General features: G+C 45.6%; 1 protein-coding gene across 4 annotated transcripts in view; it reads left to right on the forward strand.

Moving 5' to 3' along the window:
- The window catches only part of GRAP2 (GRB2 related adaptor protein 2), a 67,938-nt gene that overhangs the window by 37,309 nt on the left and 15,279 nt on the right, over positions 1-15,350 (forward strand). For 2 of the 4 annotated variants that reach the window (XM_037068446.1, XM_037068447.1), the window contains one exon: positions 10,811-10,902. In XM_037068446.1, coding sequence (XP_036924341.1) covers positions 10,825-10,902 — 78 coding nt within the window. In that variant the 5' untranslated portion in view covers positions 10,811-10,824. Of the gene's footprint in view, positions 1-2,301; positions 3,496-10,810; positions 10,903-15,350 lie in introns of those variants that run through there. The other 2 variants (XM_037068448.1, XM_037068449.1) reach the window with 2 other exon arrangements.

Here is a 15,350-nt window from a genome sequence, read left to right on the forward strand (position 1 = left end):
GGTTGGGGTTTTGAGAGCAGGATTCACGGTGCCTCTGTCGACAGTTGTCATTACTTTAGGTAACAACGAGGGTAGGATGAGGGACTGGCACATGTCCCATGAGCTCCGCAGCAGAGCGGGGCTGCAGGGAGTGGCTCCAGCAGGGCTGGTGGGCTCTTTCCATTCCACGTGTGCTGGATTGGTGTGTGCTGATGGTGCCACTTAAACAAGCGAAGTGAAGGAGATTTGAAAACAAAAGCACTTTAAATATACTTTTTTCCTGATTAGGTTATAGTGAGTAATGTTTTAAGGAGGAAGAAAAAGAACTTGAAAAAATATTATGGGGACAGTTGATGGTGGAAAAGGTTAGAAAAGAATGAGACAGACAGAGAGAACATTGAACAGAAAGGAAAGGAAAAGAAGAGAGCAGTAGCTTATAAGTTTATTAACTGAGATTGTTTCCATTTCTGCAATTGCCTTAAAGCAGACGATTGCCTGGCCTGAGGTCAGCCAACTTTATTGTAGTCTTTGCCTCTTTGACTGAGGAGTAATGGCCTTGAATTTTGTGGGTGTGTGAGAACTATTGCCATCAATTGCTCAGCTGAAGAACAGCACTCAGGAAGGTTTCAGGGAGCCCCGAGCTAGTTAGTAGTTATCCCGAACTAGCGTGGGACTCGCGCCCTTTTGCCAGGGCTGGCAGAGGGCCGGTGTGGAAGCAGAGTGCACAGCCTTAGGGGCCAGCAGACAAGGTCACTCCTCTCTCCCCTCAGTTTCTCAGCTATTAGTTTTAATGTGATAGTAATGCAGCATTAGTTTTAAATGTGATAGTAATAATAACAGTGGTAGACCCTATCAATACACGGAGCTTAGTCTTAGCCGGTTGTGCCTGGACGTAGGTGAGGCTGCCTTGGGTGCTGCCCCAGCGTGGCTGCCCAAGGGCTTCCTGTTTCAAGACGGCTGTGCAGTGACTGAGCTCTGGGCCGGCAGCACGGTTGAGAAGCTGAGTCAGTGTTCTGTCTCCCAGCCTTCCATTTCTGCACTTCCCTCTGGTCAGTGGCATCTTCTCTCTTTCCTTCCTGGGTTGTCTTGATCACAGGGCCGTTTACCTCCCAATGGCTTTGCAGCCAGCGCACGGTGGTGAGTGGCGAGATCCTGGCACTAGCACAGGGTGGATAAGGAAAAACTGGGCTTGAAAAGCTGAAAGGAGTATATGCTTGGTGGATGCACACTTTCTAGAAAGTGTTGACATTTTCTTCTCTACGAGAAAGGGTGGTAGATAGCAGAGCAGCAAAAGTGCCTTAGAGAAAGATGCTAAATCGTTGAACACTGAAGAAAACCGAGCATTCTCCATCCTCTTCCTGACAATGTAGTGGGGTGAGGATTATGACTGGATTCTTGATGAGGAAACTGAGGCACAGAGAAGTGAAGCTTCCCCAGCTACCCAAGTGAGACTCGAAATTTGAAGCAGGTACCCCTGACATCCTGGTCCCATGAACCTCCACAGTTGCTGGCAGCCTCACCTTGTGCAGAGTGGCAAATTAGGAAGAAAAGGGAAGAACTTGCTTGAGTTTGATAGGACGTATACATTACATTTAAAAAAATTTTTTTTTCTTACAAAAATATTGAGAACAAGTAAGAGTTTATGTGACATGCTTTGAACTTAGAAAAAGTTTTATAAGCCAGACTGGTGTTGATTGAAGAAGAGTGAGGTAATAAAAAATAGAACAAGGAATATAATATTGTAGGTCAACTGTGCTTTAACAAAAAACAATTTTTAAAAGCTAAACCAGAAAAAGGAAGAGCAAATGACCCTTCATCTGGACATCACTCAATTTATAAGGCTGGGGCGGAGACCTGCACAGGGACAAGCTCCTGATTTGTTTCCTCCCCTCTTCTGTTTTCTCTGCTCACTATACCACTCCCCACTCCCCATCCCACCCCCAGAAAAACAAAAACCTTAAGCAGGAAAAGAGGAGCTAATTTAAAAACAGGGAAGAATCCTTGAGACCTATGAAATCTCCCTAATCCACAGTGACAGACAGGGACCTGCAGAACAGCACTTTGATTAAATAAGGATATACAGGATTTAGAGGGACTCTCCAGTCATATAAAGTTTGTAAGTCTTTGAAATATATTTATTTGGCTTCCAAACCTAGAAACCATGTGCCTTCTAGCTGGAGGGATAGTTCCCATTGGGAAAATAGGAAGAAATCTCAAGGCAGGGCCAAAGGGTGGGACTGACACTCTAGGAGGCTGACAGAGAGAGGGTCTGGTGGGGAGAGCTGGGTCAGGGGGTGTGAAGCCAGCCCCGCTGAGGGGGCCTCTGGTCTCAGCCTGATGTCCAGGGGGAGGACAGCACACTGCTGCTGCCCAAGTTCCCTGTTTCACCTGCAAGCCCACTGCCTGTTAGAGACCTGTCATCAGAGACAGCTCTGTTGCTGCTTTCCTCAGAAATGAAGTAGCCAGAGAATGACTGCAGGTGGGGGACACACCTGCACAGAAAGATGGGGAATGCCCAGAAGGCTTCTTTCATAAGCCACCTCCTTGCAGTCTCCACAACTAGCATTGGGTCAGCACGAGCAGTTGCTGTTCTCAGATGAGCTTCGGAGCCCATCTAGCTCCATGTGTTCACCCCTGCCTGTTGTGCTGGGGGATTTATGGTTTCCTGGGGCTTTGGAGGAGGAAGTAATGAGTCACCTGGGGACAAGAGGAAAATAGCAATGCCCTACATGCATAAAAGCATACAATATGGAGGCTCTTAGAGGGTATGAAAATCTTAGCCAACCAAGCAGAAATGGTCTGGTGGGGTATAGTTCACTTGTCTTGACTTTCTCTGGTTGCGATAAAATCAGAAATGTTTATACCCCATGGAGAGAGCACCTGTGGAAATAGACCAGGTCCTCCTGAGAAGGCCATTTATTCCTCAGGAATCCTGGCCTAAAAGGAAATAGTCTTGCATCTGACTTGGGAGGTGCAAGGTGTAGAGAAGAATAGGAATTGTTGATTGGAAATCTTTTAAAGCGTTGGCCCCTGAAGGCCACTCCCAAGTCTGTGGCTACCTATAAGCGGGGTTGTAGCTGCCATGATTCAACTCCCACCTCACCCTCTGCACCTGGCCACAGATCACAGTTTCCAGAGAGCCCAGGAGAAGGATCTTACTAGAATAGCATTTGGGGGTCTCTATTTCAGAGGATGAGTTAGAAGTAATTCAAGACCAAGCACAGTTTTTTGTTGTTGTTGTTGTTGTTTTTTAAGTGTAAGCCTTGTCAGACAGTTCAGGGGAAAGGTTGACATTTCTAACATGGCCAGCTGATTAAGAGGTCTGCTGTGGCAGGGCTTCTGCTGGTTTAGAGCGGAGCGAAAATGTTGTCATATGAGAACCCAAAATGAGGAAAAGTCAGCCCTCAGTCTCTTGGCCATGCTCCATCTTTTGCTTTCTTTCTTTCTCCTTCCTTTCCAGATTGGATTGGTTTGCGTTTCCAGAAGACTAAGCAGAGGCCGACAGGTGAATTATAGGTAGCTATTCATCCTATGCTGATGAATTTTTGAGATTAATGATTTGTGTTGAAGCCCCTACTGCATGTTTTTCTTTTATCTGAACGCTATAAGTGTAACTGGAGCCTTTCTGCCTCAGTTGGTCACCTTTTACTGGGCACTGGACAGGACAGGACACTGAAATAAACTAAGGCAGAAAGGCTTCAGCCACAGCCGTAAGCTTCAGACAGACAGACAGACAGACACACCTAGTGTAGGGGTTTCACACACACACACTATAGGGGTTTCAACACAAACCATGGATCTAAAATCAAAAGCAGGAATGAGGAACCAGTCACTGTGAGATTAACAGGGACCCCCTTTTCGGGAAACTCAGAGGGAATTTAAGTATCAGGAAATGGGTAGGAGCAGATGGTTTCCAATCTTTTCCATCTAAACAATTTTGTATTTTATGGGTTTTAGACTCTTTGAAATGTCAAAGTTTATGTGCCTTCAAAGGCACAAGAGACAATGAGGACAATTGAGAAAACTGTCTGGATAAAGGTTGTGGGGCTTCTTCTTCAATACAAAGAAAAGTTACAAGATGGAATTGGCGGTTTGGGGTGCACCATTGCCCTCTATTGGATTAATAAATCAGACGTTTAACATTGGTGTGTACTTCTTTATCTTTGGCTGAGTTTGCTGAGAAGTCAGGGCACCTCTGAGTGGGAAATTAATTGATCCTTGTAAATGGGTCCTATCTGCTGCCCCTTCCCCGAGGAAATCAATGATGGTTATAACTCTGATGGCAGGTCATTTATCATGTTTTTATTCACTCAGCCAATATGTCCTAAGTGCCTACTAAATGCTGGATAGATATTATAGGGAATCCAAGAACAAATAACAGCAGCTACTATTAGCACTTATTGGACACCTACTGTGTGCCAAGTTCTTTATACACACTAACACACTACATACCCATGCAGTAAGTGTGGCCACACTTGTGGATGAAGAAACAGGGCACTTGAGAAGCAAATGGCACATCTGAAGTTCAAATTCAGGTCCATCTTCTCCAAAGCTCACGCTCTGTCCTCTGAGCTAAAACTCTTCTCCTTAAGAAGTTTACAAACTACTAGGAGAAAGAGGATACAGATATAAATGTGTATGTCGGGGTGGCAAGCTATGGCCCGTAGGCCAAATTCAAGCTATCACATAGTTCTGAGCATGAGCTAAGATGGTTTTTCCATTTGTAAATGGTTGTAGAAAAATCAGAAAACCAATAATACTTCGTGGCATGTAAAAATTATGTTCACCTGGCTCGTGTAGCTCAGTGGATTAAGCATGGGCCTGCAAACCGAGGGATTGCGGTTTGATTCCCAGTCAGGGCACATGCCTGGGTTGCAGGCCAGTTCCCAGCAGGGGACTCACAAGAGGCAACCATACATTGTTATTTCTCTCCCTCTGTCCTTCCCTTCCCTTCCCCCTCTAAAGATGAATAAATAAAATCTTTAAAAACAATTTTAAAAGATTATGTTCAAATTTCATCTTTCATAAATACAGTTTTATCGGACTCTAGCTTCTCCCATTCCTTTACTTTTCTCTGCGGCTGCCTTCTTGCTACAGCAGCACAGTGGGGTGGTTCTGGCAGGGACCATATGGACACACAGCCAGAAATATTCACTCTCTGGCCCTTACAGAAAAGATTTGATGACTCCTAGTCTGTACTCTAACTGAAACGTTATAGATCCATAGGAGAGGTTTTTCAAAGGATTTTGAGAGTTAAGAAGAGGGAAAACTAGTATTTACTAAACCCGGGGTGTGAGGTGCTGCAAGGTTATACAGGTGTGCTTTTTTTTTTATGGTTATTATTTTTTAATAGAGAGAGGGACGGGAAGGAGAAAGAGTGGGAGAGAAACATCAATGTGTGGTTGCCTCTCATGTGTCCCCTACTGGGGACCTGGCTTGCAACCCAGGCATGTGCCCTGACTGGGGATCGAACCACGATCCTTTGCTTCACAGGCCCATGCTCAATCCACTGAACTACACCAGCCAGGGCCAGGTGTGCTCTTTTTTAAGACTCAGTACAGGAAAACCCAGACTCTAAAAGAGGTAAATTAAAAGGTAAGGATTTGCATAACAATTTTTCCTTTCATTTTGTAAAAGGATTCACCACAGGGTTCTTTTATGCAATGAGCTTCCACATGCATGCTAATATGATTCCATTTACAAATACTCTATTCATAATAACTTTTCAAGAACTTATCTATTGTATACAGTGAGGCTTAGCTATAATCATTAATCATTTTCCTGGTAGGGTAAGGCTTCCTACTTCTGAAACGTCATTGAGCTGACCCAGCAGTTGCAGAGGGCAGTGGATGCTTTACCTGCTCATTGTCTCCAGGAGGGACTTCGCCTGACAAGTAGAAAGGCTGTGGGTCCAGGTGTCTGCCTTAGGTGAAGTTCAGTGGTTGGCATAACTTCACATTTTTAGCCACATTCCTCTTCATAACTACAGCCAAATCCCTAAAGTGTTAACTCCTCACTATTCTATCACTTAGTTTCATGCACAAGATAAATTCACAAAAATTACATTTGTTGCTAATGTCCTGATAAATATGCTACCAGCAATATAGCTGGTCCTGAAACTGTGCCAGTTTACTTATGTGTGGGTTTGTTGTTTGTTTGTTTGTTTTGTCCAGTAAATACCTATACTGTTTTCATCTGAGGCTGAGAGTGCCCAGAGGAGGAGGGCCTACCATATACAAGGCTTTCAGTTAGAAGACTTGAGCAACCTCAGATTTTCTTATCTGTGGGAGTTCTGGAACCAGTCCAGAATACCAAGGGACAACTAGGCTTTTGGGAAGTCAAAAGTTCTTTGCGAGTTTTTGACTGAGTGTGGGGTCAGCACCCCTAACCCCCATGTTGTTCAACAGTCAACTGTACTTGGAAGACGCAGTGTTTCTCTCTCTCTCTCTCCTCTCTCTCCGCCCCTGAGGCATTATCTTAACTGTATTACAACATGAACTGGGGCAGTCACATGATCTTCAGATTAGAATTCTCCCCAGGAAAGTAGGAAGTGGTGTCACTGATTCGGTTCAGGCTCCCTCCTCCGATGGGTCCTGAGCCTGAATCTCCAAGCAGCTTTCTGATGTTATGCAATTGCTCTTTTTAAGAGACGCATAAAAAGAACCCTTGGCTATTCATAGCCCACTTAGGAGGAGCTGACATCTTTCAAGAAGTTTCTTGCCTGACACCATTTTGACAGTAGCTGTGTGTTTCTGAACACATTCACTTAATCTGGCTTTCAATTAAGGATACTTTTTCCAATAAATATGTTGTTGTATTTTAATCAGTTTGGTACATGATAAAGGTTGGTTTTGCAGTTTTCAATGAACTGAAATTGAAATTTCTAAACACAGAAGTGTCTGCCTGTGCAACAAATACCTTAAGGAAAATCAGGTGTTTTGATAGAACTACATCTGCATAAACAAATCAGATGAAAAATCCGAAAAGGTTTCTATATACCTTCTGGACTTAAAAAAAATTATTAATGGCTCCAGACACTAAGTTGCGGAAGGAAGGAGGGAAGAGACTGTGTGACTCTGGTGTGAGAGCTCCTCTTGCACAATCGAACCAATTTCGTACATGATTTTGTTGTTAGGGCGGCGCTCGAAAATGTGGGCGATGAGACACTTCATCAACTACATTTTCACAAAAATGTCTGTATGCGTTGACATTATGTGTGACAGGTATTCAAATCTAGGTAAATGACACCAATTAAGGATAATTTAAAGGACTGTCTCATGGCTTCTGTTTGCATCGTCTGTGGTGACTGTATTTTAGAAGTAGGTAAGTGTTCCTCATATATAGTCTGAATATTTTTCAGGTCCTTTTACTGGTAAAAGAAGCTTAAATGGAAATGCAAGGGCAGAGATAATTGTGCCTCGGGAAGTCCTGTGGGGGGTTGGTTGCCTTGTGGTGAAGCAGATCTGTGTTGCAGGGCTGCTAATGGATATTACGTGCAGTTCATGAGGGGGGTGAGACCGTGGCAGAGGGCTGGTGAGAAGCAGAGGGAGCAGTAGGGGCAGGAGCCCTTTGCATGGTTCTGAGGTGGGATTTCTTGACAATGGCTTTGTCACTGGGTTGGGTTGGGGTAGGTACGGGGAGGCTGCTGGGGGTGGTTTCACTGCCCTTGGATCCTGTCACTTCTCACTCACATTCTGTGGCAGGTAGCATTTTAGCCATTTCTAAAGCTGATCACTGGCAGAAAAACCACATCTAACCCATCTGGGAGGTTCTCTGAATAGGTGGCCCTGTCTTCATCTACCCGCAAGGTCAGAAGCACTGTTACTACAAACAGCATCAAAAAGGTGCTGTTGCATTCTCGAATTGAAGAGACGACTGCTCTCTCTCTCTCTCCTCTTTTCTATCTTGAAATTGTTGCTACCATGTTTTATCTCCATCGTATATATTTTGTTCCCCAGATGCAGTATGCAGTGTTGGAAGGTATAGATTGCAAAACAATAGATAAATACTGAATAAACTACATAGGTTCAGTTTTCCTTTTCATAGTGGCAATTTTAAACCTTTCAAAATTAAAACTAATAGCCCTGGCCAGGTGGCTTGGTTGGTTAGAGTGTCATCTGGAACATCCGAAGGTTGCAGGTTCAACCCCCAAGTCAGGGCACATACCTGGGTTGTAGGTTCAATCGCCATTTGGGATGTGTATGGGAGGCAACAGATAGATGTTTCTCTCTCACATTGATGTCTGTCTGTCTCTCCCTCCCGCCCTCTCTCTATCCTTGCCTCTCTCTCTAAAATCAATAAACATATCCTTGGGTGAAGATAAAAAAAATTAATGGCTGTAGAGGAATGGGATATAAATTTTTATGCAATTCTATGATCAAAGAGGAGACTGACCCCTAGGGGTGGCACATTTACCTTCCTCTGCTATTAGGGAAGCAGAGAATGGTAAATTCAAGGAAAGAATTTGCAAAGCCCTATGATTTGAACAAAAACAGAGCATACGCCACTTCACCCTGAACATCTTCCTCCTACCAAACAGCCTCTGAATAGATTTCATTTCACAAATGGAAGTGGGATGCAAACAAATATTTTCAAAGTGATTTCCTAAAGAGCAGGCCTGTTTAATTGGGTTTTTGAGCCAGGATTAATATCATCAGCTGGGGAGCTCTGTGATGCACTCGTGTGGTTGGCTTTGCATTGCCACCTGCCTCCTGGGGGGAAGGCGGAGAAAAGGGCCACCACTCAGAAGCAACTCTCCTCCGGCCTCGGCCCTTTCACTGGAGTGACTTACAGCCAGTCTGAACCAAGGCCTGATCTGAATTACATGTAATATAGGAAACAGCTTCCCAAGCTCAAGGTCATTATCTAGAGCATGCCTTTAATATTCTTTTCATCTCTAATTTATGTGACTTTCTAATATGTTTAGCATGGCACTCCCCTTGTCTCCCTCCTGCTTATTAAACTAAATTTGCATAGAAATGGGATGTTGGTTTTCAGGACCATTCACCTGACATTTGATCTCCTGAGGTGACCAGTGTCTATTGTTGACACCATGAGGATGACCCACAGATACCACATCTTAATGTGGTGCCAACTAGAGGCAAGGCCTTAATTAGGGGACGCTTTGCATGTTAAAGTAATGGGATGAATCAAATCAGCAAAGGCATTTAGTATTCACTAAGGAGGGCAGAGTATGCCTTCCTGTTGAGTGGGTCATCCTAGGTCACAAAATTTTAATTTGCCTTAAATGGACAGATCTTACAGAAAGTGTACAAAAAGTATACTTTTGGGGGGAGGGTAGTTTGGGCCGATGAGTAAGCTCAGGCAGTTAGTGATGACATTTTACTTTGGCTGCTAAAATATTTTTTGCTTAATATCTTTGGGATTGGTAATATTCATCTCTACAAATTGCCTTTGGACGACCAAGCAAAGGTGGAAAATCAAGGAAATGAGCCCGTTGCTATCACCGCTGTTGCAGTCGGCTTTAATCCCCGGGTTTCTGCCGCTGTGCCCAACCACCATCTTCCTTATTTACCCAGATCTCGTCACTTGGGCAGAAATCCTCACTGAGGGGACAATTGTAGTTCCAGTTTACTGGTCACTGAAAGTCAGTTAGGTTTGGGGGTTACTAATCTAAAGTGTTTGGGACTTAGGCAAATTTTACAAAGCATGAATACCAAAAAACAGCTTTCCAGGCTACAGCTTTCCAGGCTGCGTCCTGACAGTAAGCCATCTTAACAGAGGGCCGAGGGGTTTGAGGGTCATGGAGAACAAACATCAAATGTCACTGAGAAGAGTTTCTAGGAGATGAGAGAATTTAGAAGGAAACTTGGGCTGCTGTTAGCCAGGCTATACCTTTGCTGAGGATAAATTAACCCCATCAAATTATTTTTAAATAAAAATACTATTTAGGTTTATCTTCTATGACATTTTGCCTCTATTATTTGATTTAATTTCACTTATTAGTTGACTATTACGACCTCTATTTTACAGATGAGGAAACTTTGACTCCAAGAGGTCTAATTACTTGTACAAAATCATATAGCTAGCTATTCACCAACAAAATCAGATCTCAGCTCTCTTACATCCCCACTATCTCCTAAAACCAAAACCTCTGTTTCATTTGTAGGCTGACCTTTTTATCTTACATAGGTCTCATCTAGTATTAGGAGGGGTCAATATTTTAACTCAGTTTGGAAGTAATAAAATGAAAAGTTTTCAAATGTACTTGGTTTATACTACATTAATAAAATAAATAAGGAAGCTGGCCTGTTGAGCCTGCCACCTCTAAAACCAGAGTGCTTTCTGCTCTCAAACCATGCAGAAGGCCCTGAAGTTCCCCACTGGCCAACGCTGTCCAATTCTCTGAAGTGATTCAGACACAAAGGAGATAATAGCATCTGTCTAACTAACGCTGCACGGTTAAGCAGAGCTGCCAAGGGGCAGCCTTGGGACCGTGGTGCAGAACAGCCTTTCCAGCCCCCCAGGCCTCCAGTTAGAGATGAGGGCAAGTCTTTTCCCCATGAACCAGACATGGAGATGGCCCAGAAATGGTGCCAGGCAAAGGAAGATGAAAGGAGGGTCAGTCTGCCTTTCATTTTCTGCTCCTGGCATCTAGGGATTCAGAGGAAGATGCCAGAAAGCAGGTCCTAAAGGCTCCAGCAACCCTTCTCAAAAACAAAAGTTCTCACTGTGCACTTGGGCCTCTCTCTCCGGCCTAGAGACAGTCGACTCCTCGCCTACCAGCTGCTAAGACTGCTACGCAGCACCACCTGCTCTGCTGCCCTTCTCCTGGCAGAAAGGCACAATGACCACATTATTTTCCTTCCAGCTTCACATTACAACATGGAAGCCATCGCCAAGTTTGATTTCACGGCCTCAGGTGAGGATGAACTGAGTTTTCACACCGGAGATATCCTGAAGGTAGGTGACCTGGGGTGCAGGGCCTCGGTGGGGAGTTTAGGTTGCTCTGTTCACTGAGTCCATGCCTTTGTTTCTTGAGAACGACACACAGTTCTTTTCAAAAAAGAAGTTTACCTCAATCAGAAGGTTTCCTTCCAGTGCCTTTGTGCCAGCTATTAGGCCAGGTGATGGAAGTCCAGTTGGCACAAGCCACCATCCTTGCTCTAAGATGTTCGTGGTCTCTGGAGGGGAAAAAAATGCATATAGATGTTCTTGTCTGAGAGCTTGGGAACCACAGGGGAGGAGACAAGCGATCCCACTTTGAAAGATGGGTCTGTAGGCACGTGCGGCAACATCAGTTGTTCGGGGTATAATGGTGAGCTGGGCTTTGAGCGAAAGCTTGGAAATGAGCAAGCCCGTGCAGAATTTTGTGAGCACTGTCAGATTCAGCATGGCTAGGACTTACAAGAGGAGGGTGCGGTGGAGACAGCCTGTGGGAAAGGCAGCTGGAGGAGATCAGCAAAGGCCACGCTCACCGAGCCTGCACTTGAGTCCTAGTGGCCACTTGCTAAACTGACGATGCCTTAGACCTCTCCCAGATTTCATGCCCCACACTCACAGATTCTGCATCTTAGCCCCTGTTTTGGGCAAAAGAGCACAAGCCCTTCAAGAGGGCACGAGGAGTCTGTGATGCCAACACTGCCCACCCCATCCTCAGAGCACCTGCAGACATCCTGATCCCTGGCCCTCAGCAGCCCACATGGCCAGCCCAGTAGTACTGCAGCCTCCATTGTCTCACCACTAAAAATTACCCTTGTTATAGGAAGAACCTTGTCAGTACGTGAGAGGGTGACTCAGAAAGAGTCTGTGGAGCGTAAACCAGATGATGACTCGGTTTAGAACTTGAACACCCCCAGTATTTATCCTCCTAACTGTTCTCACCTTGCAAGATCTAATAATGTGGCTGCAAAAAGTGCGCCTTCAGTGTTGGAGCCTCTCAAAGTCGAAATGTCCTTGGGCTCCTGACCCAGGAAAAGATCCCAATTTCTTTGGAATCTTACCAAGATCACAGAGGGATCTGCCATTTGGTGACCAGTCTTTCCCTAATTCATGGGGTATTGTGAACATGTAACTCTACAGTGGGGGAGGAGCCAACTCCCACCCCTCACTTCCCATTGCAAACAGAATCTATTATCTTGCTTAAGTTTTCCCTGTTCCCTACAAAAGTTAAAAGAAAAAACAACTTTTCTCAACTCTGCTTCACAAACCAGCTTCCAATTCCTTTCCTCTCTTTGTTGCCAGTACAGGGACAGATCCTCTCTTCTGGGCGCCTCCACTGCCCCGCTTCCAATCCCCCAGGAACCCTCTGGGATCGACTTTTACCCCCCAGTTCTCCCTTCAGATCCACTGATGATGTCATCAGTGTGGAATATAATGACCATACCAAAATGCCTGTAGAATGTGACCCTGCTAACCATCCCTCTTCTGGATTTGAATGGCGCTCTGCCTGTCATGCAAACACTGTCCTCTGCTCTAAAGATGTGTCTTCCCTGACATCTCTTGGGCAACCCCCTTCTTTGCTGGAGAGGGATGTGATGCAGTAAAAAGGAGCAAGGAACTTTGGAGCCAGCTAAATTTGAGTTTGAATCCCAGCTTACTAGCTGTGTGGCCTGAGGCCAGACACTTGCCCGTCTGAGCTTCAGTATCTTCTGTAAGTGGAGGATCTATCTTTCTTGCAGGGTCGTAGAATGGATTAGAAGTAATGTCCCTATCCCAAAACGAATGCTCAGTAAATGGCCACCATGTGTTTTTAGTATTACTCACTGCTGCTCTCTGACTGTTCAGACTATTGCCACAGCCCCTTGACTGACCTCATCACCCCCTGTGTCTTCCTCCTTCAATCATGCTATGTACTACTCCCAGAGGGATTTTTCTAGATGACAAATTGGGTCATGCCACTTCCTTATTCAGAAGCCTTCAGTGGTTCCCCATAACCAGCTGGTTGAAATCTAAGCCATCGGACCCCAACCTCATCACACTCATGTGTGTGAATGCACATACACACACATCTTTGTGTACTAATGCCCCTGGGTCACGGCACTGCACTTTGTCTACCATCCTTTCTCAGGCTTCCCCCGTCCTTCAAACGCCCTTCTTCCGCACACACATATTTGACCACCTCTGACTCAGAACCCTCACCAACCCTCGCTCCCTACTGCCCTGGGGAAATTAATCCCTCCATCTTGAGCATTTCCACAGCATTTCACACACACCTCATTCAACACACTTACGAGCCCGCCTCACATAACAGTTATTAATGGGCAGACCAAGCCTCCGTGCCCTCACGCACCCTATACATCCCTGCCCTACCTCCCATCGCTGCCCTTGCCCCATGGGATCCTGATTGTCATTTATGTGTTGGCCACTGGACAGAGTTCTGTGAGGGCAGGGACCAGGCCTGCCTCAGTGGCTACAGCAGCAGAAAGGTGACCCTCGCTAATTCATAGTGAGTGGATGAATGGTTGATTCTTCCACTAGTCTGTGAGCTCCCTGAGAGCAAAGCCATGCCGGGGTCGACTTTGCATCTTCCCAGCATTTAACACAAAGCATGGCCCCAAACAAGTGCCCTGGACACATTTCTTGAATTGTTAAATTGCATTTCTGCATGCTCATTTGGAATTCCAACAGAAGGCAAAACTCCTTCTTATCAAAGTCTGAACATTGCAATTGTTGCAATAAAGGGAAAAGCAGAGAGGTGCCCTCCGGCCAGGCCTCACAGAATGTCTGTCTCGTGGTAGTTAGTGGCCCTGCCTGTGGGTCTCTCCACATAGGGTGCAGCATCAGTCCCTTCCCTCCTCCCCACTCCCCAGAGCTGGGTGACATGCCCCAAGAGCCTCAGGAATGTTTTCAAAGCCTTCTCTTGACTGACCAGCAACTCACTCATGAGATGCTCTTTTGTGTCTAGCCTCTAGCACTAAAAGACTAAGCTGGCTTTTTCATTAGAGGGTACAAAGATGGCTCCCAGCTCACCACCCACCCACCCCCTCCAGACTGTGAGTTCCCCAGGGCAAAGGCCCCAGCTTATTCACTCTGCATTCCCAGCACCTGAGTACAAACAGCAGGTGCTCACTAGATGCCGAACACAGAATGGTGAGCAAGGTGGTAGATGGGGAACTCCTGCTCAGTAACCTGATCCTGCTGCTTCTGAGAGGAGCACTTAGCAGGCCAGAGGTGTGGTGTCTTGTGTCCGCGTGACAAACCTGCGGGACTGCAGCTACACACAGCGTCAGCTGGATACATCAGTCATCTCAGAACATGTCCCTTGACCCAATTGATTTCTGTCTGCTTCTGTGATGCGTCTGGCTCAACCCCACTTCTTCCCACTGAAACAGGGACCTGAAAGCACTAACAGTTAATCCACATTGGTAACTTCCTCAGTGCTTCACTTTTCTGCTGTGCCTCTAAGAGCTGTAATTCCATCCAGTTTTAAAATTCTCTCAACCACACGTTTTGTCCTCTTCACATCTAACTCAGTCTCAGGCCATGGGACCCGCAAATGTGTTCTGGGAAGCAGTGCTGTGAGAATTAAGATACAGTGAAGTGTCAGACCTCATGTGTTGAGGCTGAACTCCTTGCTCAGGTTTACTTGATGGGGACAAGAGATAGGGGAACCGAGTAGATGGAGAGATGAGAACAGGAAGTCAGGGGCCCTGCGCCAACAACGGCAGGAGGAAACCACCTCCCCCCAAATACTCTTCTTTGCAGAAAATGGGTTTTTTAAACCGTGTCTTCTAGACATCCAAAATAGCCTGTAAGTTCACCTCCCTGGGGACACAGTCTCAGGCAGACCGAGCGCCAGGTGGTGGGGAGAAATGGCCAGCATCATGCAACAGATAATCTTTCCGTTGCTGGAGGAGGCAGATGGGTGTGAGCCAGGATTGCTAGAATTACAGCTGGTTTCAGGTCAGAGAACAGAATGCAAAGTGTGGTTCGAACTGTGAAGAGCCAGTCTCCAGGTGGCCTCTTTTCCCTTATCCCTGTCACTCTCCTACTTGACACTTGCCACCCAGGCCAAATTCTAAATTCCCATGTGATGGTAGAAGGAATTCCAAAGCCGTAAATCCAGGAGGCGTCCTGGCATGCGATGTCCTTGTGCACGGTATGTGTGTACCAGGTGCTGGTGCCGAGTTTCCTGGTTCTTCTGACCTAGATTCTCTGCTCCCCTCCCACCCCCCAGCACACACAGACCCACAGGTCCTCAGCGACAGCTACAGTCACATGTGATGTTGGAAACTATAGAGTTTTCTTTTCTCAGCAATTCTAGAACTCAAATATGGGATGCATTTTTATTTCTTCAGAACAAATAATTAAATTCAAAACATGCATATTGAATGCTTTAAAGAATGTATAAACCCTTCTGTGTCCTTCAGAGCTGGAGTCCTCCCTTGTAAGAATATCGCATTGCACAG

This window comes from Sturnira hondurensis, unplaced genomic scaffold (genome assembly GCF_014824575.4).
Source record: "Sturnira hondurensis isolate 20B ecotype Veracruz unplaced genomic scaffold, ASM1482457v3 Scaffold0017436, whole genome shotgun sequence".
NCBI lineage: Eukaryota > Metazoa > Chordata > Mammalia > Chiroptera > Phyllostomidae > Sturnira > Sturnira hondurensis.